Below are 22,244 nucleotides of genomic sequence, written 5' to 3' on the forward strand. Positions count from 1 at the left end.
TCGACAGCGATAGCAGCATCTCTAGCGGTTCCCTGAAATTTCTTCAGTTATTCCTCCGACTGCTCCGATAGAATTCCCAAACGTCAAAGAGACGGAGAAGAAATTGAAACCTCCACTTGTACTGTCTTCATGCGATTCCTTTTTCTCCCTCCGCGAATATTATCTCGCAAATCCCAACGGTGGAAGTGTGCACAATTGAATTTCGAACAACATATCCAAATTTATTGAAAATCCAACGGTTAACGAAACCGGGATCATAATTTAACTAAGATCGTTTTGGATTTCTGCGGGAAAGGAAAAGGCTACAATGCAATAGGTATTTCTCTCAACTCAAACATGATATCAAAATTCCCAACGGTGAGAATGCTCGGAATTGGGCTGCGAACGTAGTGCTCCAATTTCACGACGATCCAACGGTGAACGAGTTCGAGATCGCCATTTTTCTGAAATAGGTTAGGTGGCCTGCGGGAAAAAGAGAGGGTTTTGGGAGAAGAAAGAATAAACGAAATTGTGGGGCAGAGGAAGATGAGTGAGTCTGAGAAGTGACGCATGTTGTTATTTATAACTAGGGGCATTTACGACTTATTATTTATTCTATTTATTTATTTATTATTTATTATTTTATAAAAACAAACTTTATTTTATTCTCTATCAAACAAATAAATAAAATACCCTTTTTATTTTTTTTCACATCATTATTTTAATTAATAATTATATCTCCTTGTTTATTTATTTATAAAATCTCATCATTTTTTTAAACTCTATTTATTTATAAATAACAATCCTTTTTAATATAGTTTACGAAAATTGGGATGTTACGATGTTACTCTCTATATATATATATGATAAATGGAATATCACCTGAACACACTTACTATTCGTTATCTTACATGATACCTGCATAGACAAATTATCTTGATTAAAGAATTATTTTATTATTTATTTTTTTACTGCAGATTGAAGAGTTCTAATAACATAATTTTAACATACTTTTTTAAAATACTTTTTAGTAATATTTCAAATTTATTAAAAAAAAATTGACACTCGTTAGTAAAAATTGGATATCATGAATAAAACTCGCATATTTTTTAATTTCAATAACGAATGAAACTCAGTGAATAGGAAATAAATCTCACATATTTGTTGATTCTTAACAATTTTAATTAATAATAAAAATGTATTTAAAACAATAAGTTAATTATACCAATTCCATGTTCTAACTTCACCAACGTTTACATTCGGTTACCTTTCCCTTTAATTTCTGCCTACCTTTGGTTGAGCGAATACATACATGAGTGTCGTAAACCTTTCCCATGGATAAAAAAACTCTTTGTTAATCAAATCGCTCCATGTTCTGTATTTTTTAGCAAAACTTTTCGCCACAAAAATATTTCCGAACACAGACACTATGACTGTTGACATTTTTGGAACAAAATGATAAAAGGATATTATTTGTAGTGCCAATAAAACCAACTTAAATAAAGTAACCATTGTGTTCACATTCCATAGCACAGGAAAATAACAAAACCACAATGGCTCTCTCCGGCGCCGGAAAATCTCTCGCCGGAAGTTCAACTTTCACATCCTATGATCGTTTACACATTACATGAACTGAAAGCCTCCGACGCCGGCATCACCAAGGTCCCTCGGATTTTTGCCATGCTGCCGGAAGGCGTCGCCTCCGCCGGTCAAGTTTCCGAGGAACGGAGCCATACCCAGTTCAGGATTCCCATCATTGATCTTAATGACATCTCCGGCGAAATCTCCGGCGACCTCTCCGGCATGGTGGTCGGAATCCGGAAGGCGGCGGATACGGTGGGTTTTTTCCAGGTGGTGAATCATGGGATGCCGGTGAAGCTGTTGGAGGAGATGGTGCAGCTGCGCGTGAGTTCCACGCACAAGAGGTGAAGGGTGACTATTATTCTAGGGAGAAGAAGAAGGTGAAAGTATTGGACCAACTTTGATTTGTATCAGTCTAAGTATTGAGCCTCGGGATCCTCAAGAGTTGCCTCCTATTTGTAGGTAATGTTTTAGCTATGAATATTGGAAAATGAAGATTTCTGTTTACATGTGAAGCCTTCATACGCAATTCCTTGAGAAATAACATGTCTAATGTCATGAAAATTAAGAAAGTAGGAGATTGTGTATTATGATTTGAAATGAAGCAGTTGCTAACTAAATGTATTTTGTTGCTGCACAGAATACACCTTCCTTTGTTTACATATATATTTACACAATGCCAATGTAAAGTACATAATGTATGAATACAACATCATGTGACTTAGATTGAGAAAAAATTGTTTACAAGGGATTGTTTTTATTTGATCTTTTGATTGAGACATCTCTATGATTCTTTCCGTTTGATCTTTTGGTTGAGTCTCCATGATTCTATGCAAAATATGGATAGAAGACTCGATGTATGGTATAAATTGTGACAATAGTGTATAACAAAGGCTATTAATTAATTTTTTGCATTTTGTAGGGTGCTACTTATCTACATGGCTGACATGTGCAAAACAGCAAAAGTATGCTGACATTATAGCTTCAAATTACTTGAGAGTGACATTGTGTTTGAAATTTGACACTGGTTCTGATAGACACGAGCTGGGTTCGAGGCCCAGAACCTCCAAAGAAGAAGAAAGAAACCCAGAGAACAAAAGGAAGGGTAATTTGTATATTGCTTATATTGATCTGTTGTTATTACAATGTTCATATATATAGCTATATTCCTAATAGAATTGTGATTCTGTTGAAGGAAAAGATTACAAGCATAACGAAAATGGTATTGTTGCCCCCTGAGGCTCGACAACAATCTCAGCAGATTCTTCTAATCCAGCTCAGCTTTGTCATGCATAATCTTTCAGGTATGCAGGCCTGTGAATGGTCCTCTTCGGTTTTCCTCCTTGCACCCCCTTATTGCTATCTGAACTCTGAGTTACTTCCTGCACCTCTCTTTCACTTTCCATATCATTCCATGGCCCTTACAGAAACACCTTGTTCTCAAGGTGGTAATCACGGCGAAGCTGGTCTAGTTCCTCCTATGTAGTCTCATCGGGAGATAAGCCCTCCCATTGAACCAAATCTTCCCACTGTTTATCAGTACGCTGGCGATAGTCCAGAATCGTTAAGGGTGCAATGATGGGCTGATTCTGATCAAAGCGGGAAGGCAGGGCCACTGGTTCTGTCTTCTCCGGTGAACCCTTAAAAGGCTTCAAAGCAGAGGAGTGGAACACCGGGTGAATTCTAGCACCCTCAGGTAACTGCAACTTATACGCGACCTGTCCAACACGTTGCAATACCTGAAACGGTCCATAATACCGTTTAGATAGCTTGCCCGATGTTGCCTGCAAGTGTTTAGCTGAAGATTGACGGTGTGGTCGCAATTTGAGCATGACCCAATCTCCGGGGTGAAATTCCACGTCTCTCCTCTTGGTATCCGCATAATGTTTCATCAGAGCCTTTGCCTTAAGGAGTTTCTTTCGAATGGATAAGAAAGTCTCCTCACAATTGACCAGCATTTCTTCCACCGCATCCACTTTGGACGTGCCGGTAATGTATTCCGGAAAGTTGAAAGGTTTCCGACCGAAGGTGATCTCATATGGCGTGGACCCAGTGGCCGCATTCCACGACGTATTGTGTGACCATTCAACCCAGAGGAGAAATTTACCCATGAGCTCGGCCGGCGATGCATGAAGGAACGGAGGTACTGCTCAATAACTCTGTTCAACACCTTTGTTTGACCATCACTCTGTGGATGGTATGCAGAGCTCATGCGTAGCTGAGTACCACTCAACCGGAACAATTCCTGCCAAAAATGGCTAACGAAGAGAGGGTCACGGTCCGGTACCAGACTCCGAGGCATACCGTGGATCTTTCCAGCGATATCCATGAACAGACAAGCTACAGAATGGGCCGTGTGGGATGTGGGCAACATGCCTAAGTGGATTCCTTTGGAAAATCGATCCACTATAACGAGAATAACGGTATAGCCATGATACGGGGGAAGGCCAACAATGAAGTCAAGGGAGAGGTCCTCCCATGGCCGGTGAGGAACTGGCAAGGGACAGAGCAATCCCGCCACGCGTTTTGTCTCGTATTTTGCACATTGACAATCAATGCATTGAGCTACAAAGTCAACAATGTCCTTCCTTAAGCCATTCCAGTGAAAGTTCTCCATGATTCGTGCCACGTTTTTGGTGGTACCCAAGTGTCCACCAGTGGGTGTCGCGTGGAATTCGGTCAGCAATGTAGGAATGAGAGCAAGTTTGGGAGGGAGCCAAATTCGCCCCTTTCTGAGCACTAAGTCATTGACAATCATGTAATCAGTATATGCTGAGGGTGATGTTTGAATGGCTTTGACCATGTCCTGGAATTCAGAACTCTCGGTCAACTGAGCTCGTAATTCGTCCTTGAATGTCAAACAAGGTACTGAGAGGGTCAAGAACAAGGAAGTGGTGTGCTCTGGTAGCCTGGATAAGGCATTTGCTGCCTGGTTGCTCGCGCCGGAACGGAATTGTATCTGATAATCAAACCCCATCAGCCTTGCCAAGTACATGTGTTGTTCGGGGGTTTGGATGACTTGAGTGAGGAGTTCCTTCAAACTCCGATGATCGGTGATTATTGTAAAATGGTGCCCGAGGAGATATTGTCTCCATTTTCGGACTGCGGTGGTCACTGCAAATAATTCCCTGACATAAGTAGAAGCATGGTGAAGTTTCAGAGGGAATGGTTTGTTGAAATAAGCTATAGGATGTCCACGCTGAGATAGAATGGCACCCATCCCTACCCCGGAAGCATCCGTTTCCACAGTGAAAGGAATTTGGAAATCAGGTAACGCGAGGACTGGGGCCTCTGACAAAGCTTTCTTCAACATTACAAATGTGTCCTGAGCTTCAGTGGTCCACTGAAAGGGTTCCACCATGGTGACTCGCACCAGAGGTGCTGCTATGGAAGCATAGCCTCTGATGAAGCGTTTATAAAATCCCGCAAGTCCGAGGAAACTCCTTAGAGCACGAGTTGACTTTGGAACGGGCCAATGGTGTATTGCACTGACTTTGGAAGCCACAGGCTCTATGCCCCTCGAAGAAACCAGATGCCCAAGATACTCCACCTGAGGTTGACCAAAGGAGCATTTGGTCAATTTGAGGACGAACTGATTCTCAGCTAAGACCTGGAAAGCTTGTTCCAAATGGGCTATATGATCATCAAATGTCACACTATAAATCAAGATGTCGTCGAAAAGGACGATCACGAATCAGCGAAGGAATGGCCGGAAAATCATGTTCATGATCACCTGAAATGACGAAGGCGCATTGCAGAGGCCAAAGGGCATGACCTTGAATTCATAATGCCCGTGGTGAGTACAGAATGCGGTCTTGGCAATGTCGTCTGAATGCATTCTGATCTGGTGATACCCTTGAAGCAAGTCGAGCTTGGAGAACCAATAAGCTTTGCCTAATTCGTCTAAGAGCTCGTCAATGGTGGGTATCGGAAACCGATCACGCACCGTGATTGCATTTAAAGCTCTGTAGTCCATGCAAAAGTGCCATGAACCATCCTGCTTGCGAACTAGGAGCACAGACAAGAAGGGTCCTTTCTAGAGCATTGATTCAACCTGCGATTCAATCTCATGTTTCTGGTAATGTGGATAACGATAGGGCCGTACGTTGACTGGCGCAGCTTGCGGCAGGAGGTGGATGTGGTGGTCTGTTTCGCGGGCCGGTGGCAGTGAAGAAGGGGGCTGAAATAATGCAGGAAAATGATCAATTAAAGATTGGATACGTGGGTGGGGAGACATACCAATCTGGGGTGCGTCTTCGAGCACTGTGATGTGGAAATAGACCCTCGTATGTGGTTTGCGTAGGAGTCGCCGGAATTGGGGTACAGATAGTAAATTCAGGGTGAGCTCAGTGTCCCCGTGCAGCTCCACTAGTTGACCTTCATGGAAAAACTTTATTAACATGGAATTGTAGTCCGTAAGGACAGGCCCGAGAGACTTGAGCCACTGCACCCCCAAGACGAGGTTCGCGCCGGCAATGGGCAAGACATACATATCAATGGTGAAGGAGATGCCCTGAATATTGACCGCGACAACCTCACACCATTGATTACAAGCTAAGTGTTGGCCATTACCAACCATTACCCTGAGAGGACGCGTTTCCTGTGTTGTCAATCCCAAACGAACCACCAATTCCTCCTGGACGAAGTTATGGGTGTTGCCCCCATCCACGAGGATGATGACCTGGTGGCTGGAAATCGTCCATAACAGTCGGAGCGTTTCTGGGGCTAAATGACCCGCCAAAGAGTTGAAACTGATTTGAGCCGCTAGCAGGTCGTGGGTCTCGGTTGGGTCGGGTCTTGGGTCCAGCTCTTCTATATTAACCTCAACAGCAGCTGGGTCCTCTTCGGCGACCAAGAAGAAAACCCTAGAGGCACATCTGTGACCTCTATGGTACTTCTCGTCACAATTAAAGCACAACCCGCGTTCCCTGCGGGAGATAATCTCCTCCGGTGAGAGACGTTTCAGAGTGGGTTGGGGTCGTGGGGTGGGTGAGCGAGGGGGTGGGGAAGGTAAGAGGGCCGAAGTGGGGGTAGGACGTGAGATAGGTATCGTCAACGCCGGCGGTGCACGGTGGCGGAAAGAGGAGTGCGTATCTAGGAGCTTGTCTTCCTGGAGTCGAGCCAGACCCGCGGCTTGCACAAGGGTCATAGGCTGCAACGCCTGAACCTTACGGCGGATTTTAGGTGTGAGTCCCAAAATGAAGCAACTCAAGAGGAATTAAGCAGGGAGGCCGACGATTCGATTGGCTAAGTCCTCGAAGTCGAACAAGTATTGAGCCACCGTGCCGATCTGAGTCAGCTTGAAGAGGGAGCCCGTAGGGTCCTCGTAAGTGGTGGCGGCGAACTGAGTCTGCAAGGCGTGGGGGAAAGAAGGCCACGATGTCAGTTGACCATTGTTGGTCATCCACTGGAACCAAGCTAGTGCTCGACCCTCCATGTAGAAGGCGACAATGGTAAGACGTTCATGTTCTGGGGTAGCATGATATTGAAAGTATTGGTTGATTTTGAACACCCACCCGCACGGGTCAGTGCCATCAAACCTGGGTATGTCAAGTTTCATAGGATGCTGTGTTGCAGGGACAGGGGAGGTGACAACAGGAACAGGTGTGGGTTGCGGTTGAATTGGGGAAAGTGGTAAACGAAGGAGGAGTTCATCGAATTTCTGGGTCATGTTGTGGACAGATTCACTGAGAGACATTTGGTGTTGGGTAAGTTTGAGAATAGCTGCTTCGAGGGTGACTGCACAACCAAGAGTATGGGAGGAATCAGACATGGTGAACGAGAGCACCAAAATGATAGACACGAGCTGGGTTCGAGGCCCAGAACCTCCAAAGAAGAAGAAAGAAACGCAGAGAACAAAAGGAAGGGTAATTTGTATATTGCTTATATTGATCTGCTGTTATTACAATGTTCATATATATAGCTATATTCCTAACAGAATTGTGATTCTGTTGAAGGAAAAGATTACAAGCATAACGGAAATGGTATTGCTGCCCCTTGAGGCTCGACAACAATCTCAGCAGATTCTTTGTGATTCTGTTGAAGGAAAAGATTACAAGCATAACGGAAATGGTATTGCTGCCCCCTGAGGCTCGACAACAATCTCAGCAAATTCTTCTAATCCAGCTCAGCTTGGTCACGCATAATCTTTCAGGTATGCAGGCCTGTGAATGGCCCTCTTCGGTTTTCCTCCTTGCACCCCCTTATTGCTATCTGAACTCTGAGTTACTTCCTGCACCTCTCTTTCACTTTCCATATCAAGTTCAAATGTCAAGTGTGGACTTCTGAGGTAGGGTAACATTAGAGAAAGTAAAAGGATTAGGGGACTTCTTCATAAGATTCCTTGGAAAAGAGATTGACTAAGACTAGATTTTGTTGGAAGTTTGCTCATGCTTTTGTGATCTGGAGTCACTTGAAGATGGGTGAAATTAATAATTTTCCATAACAGAAAGTAAGCAGTATGTTGCAACGAATACAAATTTTTACTTTAGTAAACATCTATTACCTGGAGGAATGTGGTATTGTTGAGTTATTAATGAACTACAATTATTTGGGCATAACATTTGGTGGAATGGGTAATTGTCCACTCATACTGTATAATAATTATGTGAGTTCATCAAATTTTCAGGGATGTAATTATGGAATTCTCAAGGCAAGGTCAAGTATTGGGGAACTTTTCATTTGAGTTGTTATCAGAAGCGCTTGGACTCATGTTTGACCATCTTAAAGACATAGATTGTGGAAAAGGACACTTAATTTTCTGTCACTACCATCCATCATGTCTTGAGCCTGAACTAACTATGGGAACCAGGAGCCACACAGATCCTGATTTCCTCACAATTTTGCTTCAAGATTATATTGGTGGCGTACAAGTTTTGGTTCAGAATTAATCGATTGATGTGCCCCCTATACCTGGAGCACCAGTAGTAAACATTGGAGATCTCCTGCAGGTAAGAGAGCACACATAATTTCATCTAATTTTGTATCTTGATTAGCATACAACATCAATGTCAATTTGCTGCATTACACAAGATGAGTAACACAATCACATCAGGTGAAAAGTGTGCTATATCTATCTTGCCTTAAACTTTGTACATTCACTTCTTTGTTTTTACTTTCATGTTTTTCTTTTTTCAGTTAATTCCATTATGCACAGATGGATTTAGTCACATGCTTAACTTTCAAGCCCCTAAAATTTGTCAAACTGGTTTTTTAACCCAGAGCAATGGCATGACAGATATTTATGGCTGAAGTAACTCCTAGTTAAATCTCATCTGACTTAGAGCAAGCAAACTACTTCACTATGATGCTTTTAATGGACCCCTTGCATCATCTTTTTAATGTGGTTGTTCTTGTTATTATGTTATGAATTTATATTTTATTTAGGATAAGCATCTAGAGCTAATTTGCAATGATTAATAGGATCGTTATAAATTAACAATGAAGTTTCAACCTTATCCTCAGAACTGAAGATTGAGTCCTACCTTCTCAATTTTGATTTAAAAGAACAAATATCTTCTCTTGCATGGTTCGTTATTATACAGAGAAATATTATATTGTTGAATTATATAAGTTATTTCAATTAGTCAAGTTAGTTACAGTTAGTTCAATAAGATTTCATTAATCTGTTATTTTTATACGATAATCTACATAAATAGGTAACGCTAAAAGAATTGCATCTGATAAATTGTTTTGTGAAGACATTCTAAAAATTGGAAGAAAAAAATGTTGTTGGGGTATTATGTTAGGGACCCAGAGACTGAAGGCCCATTATTAAAAATGTATTTTAAAAAGAAGCATAGGGACTGAAGGGGTATGGATTATTGTTTGTATTAACTATGGAAACATATCATGTGCTTTTATAAATAATCATGCGAGTTAATGAAAAAAGAAGCCAAGTAGGGAAGTTTCTTCTACATTATCAAAGAATGTTCATTATCTGTCAGCACCGTCCAAATCAAGAAATTTCCCCCCATAAAGAACGAACTAATTTCTCATAGGTGACTTAACAAAAAATTTGTGAAACAACATAGACTACTAGTATCCCATTAATCATCTTGAACACACAAGTTAAGCAGACTAAACCCCTGCACTTGGCCAACCCGAGATACAAAACTAAACTCATTAGGTGCCATGAAGTGCAAGTATGGAACCCCAAATACCACCAAAAATGCACTATGCAGGAATCAGCAAACACAAAATTTAGACGACTAATTTCAGGTTGGACCAAGAGATTAGAAAAACATTTTCTTTTAAGAAAAAGGAAGATGATAACTTTGTACGTGCACGCTAACGTGATGATGTCTCATTTACTTGAATTTATTCACAATGATTCAGAGCTTTGCACTAGATAACAACGAAGAAGTAATGATGAGGACATCAGGTAAGTATTGCATTACGGGGCTTAATTAAAGGATAACATCTTAAGGTTCATGACCAACCAAATGCCATGTCTTGTAGACCCAAAGTTAAATCAGTTGCAAATAAAAACATTCAGACAAAGTGTTCAAGCAAATTTCTAACTTAATAGCAACTCCAACATAACATGAATCACTTGACAGATAGAAGGAATAGGTTTTGTCTTACACACATCCATTCAATTGCAGAACATTACTGCAGAACATTACTCTGGGTTGTGTTTTCTGTAACATCTCATTTTTTGTAAACTAATTTAAAAGGATTGTTATTTATAAATAAATAAATAGAGTAAATGATAGATTGTGAGTACCCTAGTTATAAATAGGGACATGTTAGGTCAACGATAGTTTTTACGTCTTTTGTTTATCTCAATTTAGTTTTTCCTTCTCCTCTTCCCAAAACCTTTTTTTTTCCGCAGATCACTAAACTTGTCTTAGAAAAACAACGATCTTGGACTTATTCATCGTTGAATCGTCGTGAAATTTAAGCACCAGGTTCAGAACTCAATTCTGAGCATTATCACCGTTGAGAATTACAGAAACATGTCATAACTGAGAGAAAGTTCCTTTTTATCACAACTTTTTCTTTTCCCGCAGAAACTCAAAACTGTCTCAGTAAAACTACGATCTCGGATTTGGTAACCGTTGGATTGTCTTGAAATTTTGATATGTGGTTCGCTATTTATTTCGGCACATCTTCATCGTTGGGAATTTTAAAATAATATCTGCGGAGGGAGAAAGATGAACTGGACGAAGCAGTACAAAATGAAGGCTTCAATCCCTTCTTCTTCACGTTTGAGAACCCTATGCAACCAGAGGAAAAACTTGAGGAATCTCAAGAAATTGTTAGAGATTCCGCTATCGCTGTCGGAACATACATGAGCCTGGTTAGAGGTAACGGATGAGTTTATCACAATTGGGGGTTAGAATGAACATGTGTAGGGATCCTTAGAGGATTAAATTGGGGTTTATTTTGGAATGTTTATTGAATTATAATTTTTTCTTTATGATTATAAATACAATATTGATATCATGATGCAAATTGGTTGATAAAATAGAGTGCTCTTGGTGTTTTCTTTCTTTTATATATAGCTATGATTTTGATTAATTGATTTTTATATAATTGTGTGAAATTATTTGAGGGGTTTTACTCCCCATATTGTGATAAATCTTTTGTATAAATTGTTATATTGAGATTATGAAATGGTGATTCAAATTGTGAATATGTGATAAATTGAACCTGTGATGAATGGTGAAATAAATGTGTATTGAGATGTGTGTATTGAGTTGTGAGCTATGAACTATGCAATCACACAATTGTAAGACCCTTTAAGGGAGACAAGTATTGTGATGGGATCCACTGTGGGAACCCGACGAGTTAAAATGATTTTGAAAATAATTGAATGGTTGTGTGTATTGCATAGTTCATAGGTAAAGTGTATATGATTCAGGAGGTGTGATAACGTGTTAAATTGATATTATACTATTTTGATTGAGATTAAGTGTATGTGATAAATTGAGTTTGTATGTGATTGAGATATATATGTACATTGAGATATTGTGTGCATTGAGTTGTGAACTATAAATTGTACAATCACACGACTATAAGACCCTTTAAGGGCGATGAGTTAATGTTAAGTCCCTTTAAGGGCGACGAGTTAATGCTAAGACCCTTTAAGTGTGACGAGTTAATATTAAGACCCTTTAAGGGCGACGAGTTAATGTTAAGACCCTTTAAGGGCGACGAGTTAATGCTAAGACCCTTCAAAGACGACGAGTTAAAATTATTTTGAGAACAATTGAGGAGTCGTGTGTTTTGTACAGTTCATAAATAGAATCTGTGTGCAAAAATGTTTTCTGGGTTAGACTTTAATCAGGAGGAAGAGGTCCTGATGGACTCTTCGGAGTGTAGGCCTTGGGGGTAAATACACTCGGTTTGAGTGCTCCTTTAAGCCTATGTTGATCCCATATGGTTGGAGCATTCTCGCAAAACAGCGTGACCCTGACTGATCTCCCTATGATTTTACCTAGTGAGAGTGACCTGACTTGCTAGTGTGTGATTTGTTTTGTCATGTACTCCTAGGTGCCCGACGAGGTTTTTCACTGACATGGTATCACATTGCATATAGGATTGAGTCTTAGTGTATATGTTGTATAACACTTGTGTACGTGAATGTTCTGTTTTGATCCTTGAGTACGTGAATGTTGTGAAAATGAATTAGACGTGTTGTGATGTGATATTGGGCGACAAAATGGTGAAATGACGTGAGTTTTGTTTAAGTAAGTTTTATTTTGTTTATATGATATTTATACCTACATGATGTCTTGTTTCTCTCCATTAGTTAGGAATGTGATAACTCACTCCTTGTGTGCTATTTGTGTTTGAATCTTGTGATGATCTCGAACCTTGTGTTCGTGGGAGCAGATGATTAGGTGGATGACTATGAAGAACCTCATGCTAGAGGACATGAGAACACAATGCTATGATAAGATGTGACATTAGGGTATAAGTTTATATATTAATTGCATGAAGTCTCGGATGATATTGTTTTGAGCCGAGATGATTTATTATTTATTTGGACAAGTTTTATTATGATATTATAAAAGTGAATATGAACCTTTTATCCTTTTAAAAGACTTGTATTTATATAAGTTTTAAAAATTTTAATTAAATTTGATTTCTTATTTCTTTTATTATTAGTACATATATGTGAGGGGTAGAGAGTGTCACATTTCCGGTTAATTGTAATTATATATTTGTATTTCAACAATTGCATGCAAAATTCTAATAAGCTACAATTTAATTTGTTATTAATTTTGGTGCACGATGTATAAGTTCTGCTTAAGTCTTGAAGTAATTTTTATCTTTGTAATATAATATTGGTACAATATTGTCAATGGAAAAAGAAAAAGAAAAAAAACAAGACAACAGCTAAACTGCATAAAGCACTAGACGCACTCTTGCTAGCTAAATACAATTATAATAACTGAAAAGGAAAAGTACTACAATGAAAAACACAAATACAAGGGAAAGAGAGCTCCTCAAGACAAATTTACTGTTTCCAACTCAACAAACCAGCTATGCAATATCTAATGACTGAAATAGCTTTCCAATGCCACTCCCGCAAGAAGTCCACCCCCAAACCCAATCAGAACCACTTTCCAGTCAAAATCAGCCAAAAATCCTGAGTCTTGATCATTATTATCAGAGGCAGAAGGTGGAGCAAATGGTGACCCTCCATCATCCTCACATTTCTTCAATAATTGATTCCCACATAACCCTTGATTACCCTCAAATGAACTGCCCTCAAATGTAGCAAACTGCTTATTTTGTGGTATTGGACCTGAGAGATTGTTAAAGGACACATTAAAGTAAGAAAGAAAGGTTAGTTCTTCCAATTGTTGAGGAATCTTCCCTGATAAACTGTTGAGAGATAGGTCCAATGCTTGAAGGTTTGAAAGCTTCCCCAAGGAAGAAGGAATGCTGCCACCAAGCATGTTATTTGACAGGTTGAGCAAAACAAGGCCTGTTAAGTCTCCCATAACATCTGGAATCTCCCCACAGAATTTATTACTTGAAAGATCAATCGCTATCAGATTGTAAAACTGTTGGAGCTTTTCATAAACCATTACCATCCCTTTGTTACACATTGTAAATGAATAGCTATATTGATCATCCTGCCAACTGAACCTCCCCAACAACTTATACGCCATATAATACTCATACTGTAATTGACTCTTGCGGGAAACTTTCATGGATTTCCAATTCTGGATTGTTTTTGAAGGCAAACTTCCAGAGAACTGATTGTGAGAAAGATCTATGATGTGCAGTTTGGGAAATGTACAAGTTGTAGGACACCGTATAGATCCATACAAATGATTATCACTTAGAGCAACAACTTTCAGCTCCGGAAGAGATCCCAACCAAAAAGGAAATGAATCTTTAATTTGGTTATGACTTACATCAATATACTCTAGCATTGTACAGTTTACCAGTGCTCTTGGCAATTGATCGCTCAAATTGTTATTGCTTAAATCTATCATTCTCAGATCAGCTATCATATATGTTTGAGGAATGGGGCCAATCAATTTGTTTCCTTTTAGCCGCAAAGTTTGCAGAGATTGAATAGAACTTCCCAAACATGAGGGAATCATGCCGCTTAAGTTGTTAAATGATAAATCAAGATGCATAAGAGATTTCAAATTGCATATCAGTGGGGATATTTTTCCTATCAATGAGTTGTGGGAAACAATTAAGCCCCGAAGACTTGTTTTTCCCCACATCCAACTGGGGAATGAATTGACATTATTGTTTGGCATGTAAAGATATGACAGCTCAGGCATGTCCTGGAGAAAATGTGGAAACTCCTTCAAATTGCATGAAGCCAAACCTAACCCTTGAATTCGAGAAAGGCTTGCATTGGATGGATTTTTTCCATTAACTAATAATGACAATTTATTGAAACATAATTCAACTGAAACTAGCATTTTGTGCTTTAGAAACTTATCCACCTCTAATTCTCCCTCCAATAGATTACCAATCACAGAAAAGATTTCCAGGTTCTCAAGTTCGAAGAGAGAGTTTGGAATTTCACCCTGAAGATTATTTCCTCGAAGATCCATGTAAGCTAAATTAGTTAGGTTCATTATCCAAGATGGAATATGTCCACTTAAATTGCTGTGAGATAGGGATAATACAGATAGGTGGGTGAGATTTGCAAAACAAAATGGAATCTCATTGCTAATATTTACAAAGTCTAGGCTCAAATCATTTACTCCCGACAGCTTACAAATCCATGAGATGGTGTCAGTTGTAAATTCATTAAAACCAACTCTCAGGGTTTGTAACTTAGTAAGATTTGCCAAGAATGAAGAAAGATGACCCTTTAGTTTGTTGTGCATAATATCCAGAAACATAAGCTGTGTGAGGTTTCTAAATGAAGAAGGAATAGACCCTGAAAAATTGCATCGTGAAATTGATAACCAATTCAAAGACTTGAGATTTCCTATGGATGCAGGTAGGGTACCATAGAAACTTGTGGAAGCAAGTTCTAACCTGGCAATTTGTGCACTTGAATGAAAATCAGGAAATTTACCAGTGAGGTTTTGGTTATGCCCCAAATTTAGATATCTCAAGTTTGGAAGGTGGAATATTTCAGATGGAAATTCCCCATATAGTTCACAATGGTAAAGAGAGAGTTGTTGCAAAGATGTAATATTTGTAAGAATATCAGGTACAGATGAGGAAATGGTCACATAACTAAGATGAAGATTTTCAAGATTAGTTGAGTTTTGAATTAAGCTTCTTAGAGTGGATATTTTGAAACTCAAAAGATTTCCTGTATCTGGAGAACTATAAAATGCCCTACTTAGATCAAGAGACAGTAACTTGGATAAATGTGAGACTTGTTCTGGGATTTCACCTGAAAAATTAGCTTCAGAAAGGTTCAGATACCTTAACTGTGAAAGCTCACCAATCCTAAATGGGATTTGAGAGTAGTTGAAGTCATTATCAGCAAGATCAAGGCTTTGAAGGTGTTTGAGGTGAAAGAGGCTGCTATTAGCATCCAATATACCAAAGATTTGACTGCTACTAAGATCAATGGTAATGACATGACCTGTGTGCTCATCACATTGAATGCCATCCCATGAGCAGCAATCTGTGGTTGCATTCCAAGATGCAATTTTAGGATAACTGAAAGGATTATAAGAAGTAGACTTACTAATAACAAACCTTTCCTTAAATTGCAACAAGGCGTGGCTTTCATCTTCATGGCATCTTGTAGGAGGAACTGAAAGAAGACAATTAGTAACAGTGAATGAAAACAGTAAACAAAGCATCAGAAACTGTATTGACAGAGCAAAAAACCACTGAAACCCCATTGTATCTTTTTTATAAGCTGAAAATGTTCACATAAAAAGTAAGATGCACCGAGTGATTTTTATACTCAATTAATCGACTGTTTATTCAAAAATATCTAATCGAAATAACTTGCAGTGTCATCACTGAAACCGCGTGCATTGACCATTATTAAAATGAAAATGATAGTAATATACAGTGTCATCACTGCCGTGCATTTATGGTAAGAAAACTAAGGATGTTAGCCAATTAATCAACTGCTTTTGCAAAAATATCTAGTCACGTGCATTGACCTTTATTTTAAAAAATACATATATAGTCGTAAAAATGATAATCAGAGACAGTATCGTGCATTTTTGGATAAGAAAACTATAGGTTCGGGTCTATTTCTAGTCTTTGCCTTAGATTTTAGTTTAACTTCAATTTTAGAAATATATGCGTACCGTCCAATACGTGTTTGGTCATGTGATTGGCACATGAGTTTTAATGATTTTTTTACTAGAAATGCCCTCATCTCCCTCCTTTAACATTGCATTGGTTCCTTAAAAAAATTTAACGTTTGCACAGACCACATAGGACTATTCCAGAACTTAAAGAACACTTCAAGAACACTAAGAATGCCATGAATTTTAAATTTATCAACACTTGATGTTTTTGCTTTTAATCAGAATTTTCCACTTCATCAAGATCTTTAAATCAACTATCATAAAACTCTTAAGCACAAACTAAAATAGAATCAAATGAATTAAACTAAGAAATTTCCAGAATTTTATATGAATCAACTAAGAACAACTATGACCAGGTGAATTTAAATTTATCTAAAGGATCTTATGTCGAGCTGGTAACGGAAGATAACCCGAATACCACAAAACCATTTGCAAAATTGGGATCCTTGTTGGTCACAAATTCAAGCGAGCATTTTTTGCACTCGTTCCTAAAGATATGGTGCTGTTAATGGATCCCTTGCATCATCATTTTAGACGATGTCTAGGGTGCGAAAGTGAAAGTACTTTCGCACCCTACGAAAGTTTTGCATTTCGGAAATTAAGCAATGTGAACCGTTCGATCAGTGAAAAGCAAATCTAACGGTCGTTATTTTTTCCTTGATACCGGTAGTAAATGGATGCCTCGATTTGTGTGTCTGCTATCCCCCCACGCGCTTTCCCCGACTACTATTCTGCTTTCCCCGACATACACTACCATAGCTATGTGTCTGGTTTTTCGAGCATACAATACTATAGGTCACGATTTTGCGATTCAAGCTCAGGAGGCGCGGAGTTGTGTTTGAGGTCTCCCTGTTTCGCCATTGAAGGTTAGCCCAGCATACCCTCTAGGCCTAGGGATTGAAGCAGCATTCAGTACCATTGAGTAGAGCAATAGAGCATTGTCTTTGTCGTGGTAAAACCATCGAAGCAGAGCGTTGAGCACGATTGGAACAGAGGACTAAAGAAGGGCGAGGTTTGTGGAGCTTCCGGGGCAAGTATACCCTAGCTTTGTCCGCTTGACATATCTTGGAACACCGTTTTATATCAGAGTTAGACAGCTTCACAACAAAGTCTACTTTGTCGATGGACTAAACCACTTAAGAAAAGATTTGCAAATTTATGAATCGGTCAGCATTACATTCATGGCAATGGAAAACAAATACACTTTTGACATTTTTTTCACCCCCGATCTACAGCACCAAAGTTGCGGGAGGCCACTCTTGTTCTCAAGAGAGTATGTTTGGACAATTGAAATTTCCCAGTCAATGCATGGTGCACCGCGACCCCTGGTAACCATAACAACCTCTTCCAAGTTCCTTATGCAAATTGATGCTTATATATGACAGTATTTTTTTTGCCATGCAGAGACTTCCAAATTGTGTCATGCCACATGTAAATGCCTGCGGTTAATACATGACCATCCTCAGAAGAGTTGGACCTCCATTACAGTGGAATGTTGAGGTCCTTCATGGAATGAACAGATATGTTTTACAACCATGGTATGAATTCCTCAGGGATAGTGATTTGTCACACGGTGATGAGCTCTCCTTCTATTGCAGGGTCTACGATAAAATATGGAAAATGGTGATCCGCCGCAAAATTATTTGGGATCGTTAAATTATTTTTATGTCATTTTAAGTTGTCTATATTTTTTAATTTGCTGAACAATTTCCATATTTCACGTTGAACACTACATATATTATCAATATTTGCTATTTGCAACTTTGGTTTCTTTTGACGAATTGGGCCCATTGGCTTTCTTTGCATTTGTCGGCTTTGTTTGCATTCCTTGGGCCGTACTCAGCACCTTGCTATTTGCATTTTGCTATTTGCACATTGGGTTTCTTTTCAATCGTTGGGCCCGTTGCCTTTCTTTGCATTCTTCGGCCCTACGCACCAGTTCCAATTTTGTTATATCAGCCATGTTATTAAACTTTTTTGAACTTCCCCTTATTACCAACTTTCGCAACTCTACAACACATAAATTTATTTATGCTACCTGACTATCTAAATACCATATAAGCTTTTTGTAATAATTATATACAAAAATGTCACAATTATAATGATTTCTTATTCATTATTGGTATAAGTAAACAATTTTACTATGTATAAAAATTATAATTTAACAAAATATGTTTTTATTAAAAACTTCATTTCATTCATTACTATGTACAGATATTATGTATTATGCGAAATGGACAACTTCAATTGTACATGCCTGAAGTGGTTCATAAAATGCTTAAGCTACAATTACACAATTCAACAATTTCACAATTACAGTGCACATTACAACAATTTGCCTAATTCCACAACTTAAGCTACCAAAAACCATTTGCCTAATTACATTCCCCCCCTCCTACATTATCAAATTACACTCCTTTGCTACATAATAAACACAATAAGAAGCAAATACAGACCCAACAAACAACCAATACAATCCATAAACATTTTTCCTTCATCTTCATGTCACTAATCATGGCTTGCAAATCCTTTTCCCTCAACTTCAATTCATCAACCTCCTTCATCAACCCTACAATGATTTTCTTTTGACGATTGTTGCCAACTGGATCATGCCACTGAAAAAAATTACACCCTTTCCTACCTGTATCCTACATGCCCAACATAACCAATAACAATCAACAATTAACACATAAATCAATCCCTACCGAATTCTTTTTTTTTCATATGCACCAAATTAATATTTCTTACCTTGTATAGACCACAACCATAAAAACGCCTCCCTGGATTTTCCTCAGTCCACGATGTGACTAGTGGAGCCTCTATGTTACACAGACAAAACACGTGACTTCAGGCCTCGGAGGTGTACGATAACGAACTCCTTTCCATGGCACCACTACACAGAGACACTGACAACAACACTAAATTGACAGATAATTGTTCATCCCATCAAAATATTCACATCTAACAACTTTATACAATTTTTCCTTGGTTATTTGCATCTTCAAAACTACAACACATAATATAACAACAAAACTCAAAACGGTACAACATTCAGGCAACCCAAACTGCAAAACAAACATTACTACAAAATAACAACCAAACAACAAAATGGACTACTCAACGGTTGTTTATGTAATATTTGCAGATATTTGTCTAATATTCGCAGATCAATTTTTTGGCATCACAAACACAAAAAACAAATACCAAACTCATGTCTATCCCTATCTCCATGTTGCTCATTTTCCCAATTCAGATTTTGGTTTTCTAAACTCTCAAGCCTTTCATACATTCCCTCCGTATGCTCCCTCAAAACTTGGTTCATCCTTTGACTTAAGGCATCTAACAACATCCTATGATCTCTAGTAGGGGATGGAGGTCCCTTTCTCTCAGCCATGAACAGAATCTGAAATAAGAAAACCTCACCAAAGTGTTTCACTCAAGTGTTTGACACAATTAGGCTTTTCAGCAAATGTACTCTCTAGCCTTTTTCCACTCGTTCTATAACTTAAGCTTCTTACAACAATCAACAATCTATGATCAAGAATAACTTTCAAGAGTAACAATCACAAGGCTTGACACAAAATTTTGAACACCAACAAAAGGGAAGTAGCAAATAACAATTTCACTACCTGTAAGAACAAATTATATGGAAAACAACAAATAGAGAACACACTTGACACTTAGGAATTTTATCAAACAAGTTGGGTGCAAGGAAATTTAATGACTACAGCTGCTGTACTCTATGTTTATTTTTTCTTCTCTTTTTTTTTCTACTGAATTTAATAAACAACAGCCACAAGTTGTGCAATTTTTTTTTCTTTTATAACACAAACTGCTTCTAATAACGAAATTTGTAACCTTGCAATCAAACATTTAAGTTGCAGCAACAGATTCACTACATTACCATTCCCGACAACACAAGCTCATGTTTAACAATAAACAGAAATCAACACCAACAACAAATATGCTGCAGAGTATGAAAACAACAACAATTTGAAGAAAGCAAACAACCAAATTGAACAACCCAAATTTTATCAAACACAAATTAGGGTTGTGTCAACAGCAGAGTATGAACAGAATTGATTAATATAATGGAGAAAAAGGTAACTCAATTCCAACCCTAGAACTGACCTCTGATGCCAAATGATGAGAACCCAAGTGCTTTGGTTCAAAAATCGGATCTTCTAGGATGGAATTTGTGCACCAAGAAGACAAAACCAGCTGTGATTTTTCAAGAGGGGGCTATGGTTTTTCAATAGATTGTTTCATTTGGTTTTGAAAATACCTTTTGGGGAAAGCAAAAAAGTAGTTGAGGGATGCTTTGCAACTTCAATCGCGCGTGGGGGGATAGCAGACACACAAATCGAGGCATCCATTTACTACCGGTAGCAAGGAAAAAATAACGACTGTTAGATTTTCTTTTCACTGATCGGATGGTTCGCATTGCTTAATTTCTGAAATGCAAAACTTTCGTAGGGTGCGAAAGTAGTTTCACTTTCGCACCCTAGACATAGTCATCATTTTAATGTGGTTGTTCTTGTTATTATGTTATGAATTTATATTTTATTTAGGATTGAGCATCTTGTGCTAATTTTCAATGATTAATGGGATCGCTATATATGAACAATGAAGTTTCAACCTTATCCTCAGAACTGAAGATTGAGTCCTACCTTGTCAATTTTGTTTAAAAGAAAAAATATCTTCTCTTGCATGGTTCGTTATTACACAGAAATATAATATTGTTGAATTATATTAAGTTATTTCGATTAGTCAAGTCAGTTACACTTAGTTCGATAGGAGTCCATTCTGTTATTTTTTATACGATCATCATACATAAATAGTTAACATTGAAAGTTATTTAAAGTTACATAAAACTTTTTTTTGGTAATGTAAAGTTACACAATTTTATTTAAAGAAATCACATGACTTTTATGTTTAATTATGAATTTTTAAGGTAAGATTTAACAATAAATAATTTTTTCACACCCTGTTAAAAAAGAAAACCTCATTTTATATAAATATTTATTAATCAAAATGATCAATTCAATAATTTTTTATTCTCTCGTGATCCTTGTGCGTGTTTATGTTTGCAATGCTTGTAAGTTTTTTTTTTCTTTTATCCATAAGAATTAAATACGATATCAAGTAGTTTATAACATTCACATATCATTCTCAATCAACTAAACTACTCAATCCGTCCCCCGACTGGCACGCGACGACCTGCTCGCCACGGAAGCAGCTCGAGTAGTCCACCGACAGCCGACGGGTTCGGGACTGGGACCCCGTGCCCAGCCCTCAGAGCCAATCCTTTTCTCGAGGTTACGGATCCATTTTACCGACCTCCCTTGCCTACATTGTTCAATCGACCAGAGGTTGTTCACCTTGAAGACCTGATGCAGTTATAAGTATGATCGGGCGTGGGACTCTTGTTACAATGCCTTCACAGCATATATCCAACGACAAATTCAAAAGTGTGGAGCACCGTGTGCTAGTAAACCAAAGAGAAGCAAGAGTATCTGTCAATTGCATTCTTTTTCACTCATGATCATTACCCATCAATAGGAATGTATGGCCCCGTCAAGGAATTATTGTCCTCAATGTATAGGGAAACATTATTGTAGGACTTTAATGTCACTTTTATAATAAGGGACTCGATGGAAATCCAGCTCTTACTCATTTTAAGTAAATGAAATAAAGATGGTATAGGAAAGTCTAATTGAAGATCTTCTACTGTTCTCAGAATAAAATTTAAGCATCATGCACAATTGCACATTTACATGCATGCACCACAAAGTTGTTTGCATCTATTCAATTGTTTTGAAGACAATTCTCAAAATATTTAACAGATGCACTACAGATTGGCGTTTACCCCTCATATTGTGAAGGCTCTTTCACATAAAACACTATTTTTTCCCCAATTCTTTCTTTTCTCTATACTCTCTGATCTAGTCTTTTTCACAA

At 38.3% G+C, this 22,244-nt stretch overlaps 1 protein-coding gene and 1 pseudogene across 1 annotated transcript; one reads left to right on the forward strand and one right to left on the reverse strand.

The window, feature by feature from the left end:
* Positions 1-1,587: 1,587 nt before the first annotated feature.
* On the forward strand, positions 1,588-21,978 carry LOC114368388 (annotated as a pseudogene).
* LOC114425855 (receptor-like protein 7) lies at positions 12,810-15,887 on the reverse strand. Its single transcript, XM_028392817.1, has one exon. It carries the CDS (start codon positions 15,858-15,860, stop codon positions 13,068-13,070), a length of 2,793 nt encoding a protein of 930 aa, XP_028248618.1. The 5' UTR covers positions 15,861-15,887; the 3' UTR covers positions 12,810-13,067.
* Positions 21,979-22,244: the final 266 nt, after the last annotated feature.

Source organism: Glycine soja, chromosome 9 (assembly GCF_004193775.1).
Source record: "Glycine soja cultivar W05 chromosome 9, ASM419377v2, whole genome shotgun sequence".
Classification (NCBI taxonomy): Eukaryota; Viridiplantae; Streptophyta; class Magnoliopsida; order Fabales; family Fabaceae; genus Glycine; species Glycine soja.

What these genes read in the sequence shown, in the direction of transcription:
- LOC114425855 (XM_028392817.1), bottom strand. Translation starts at nt 15,860, where the DNA reads ATGGGGTTTCAGTGGTTTTTTGCTCTGTCAATACAGTTTCTGATGCTT.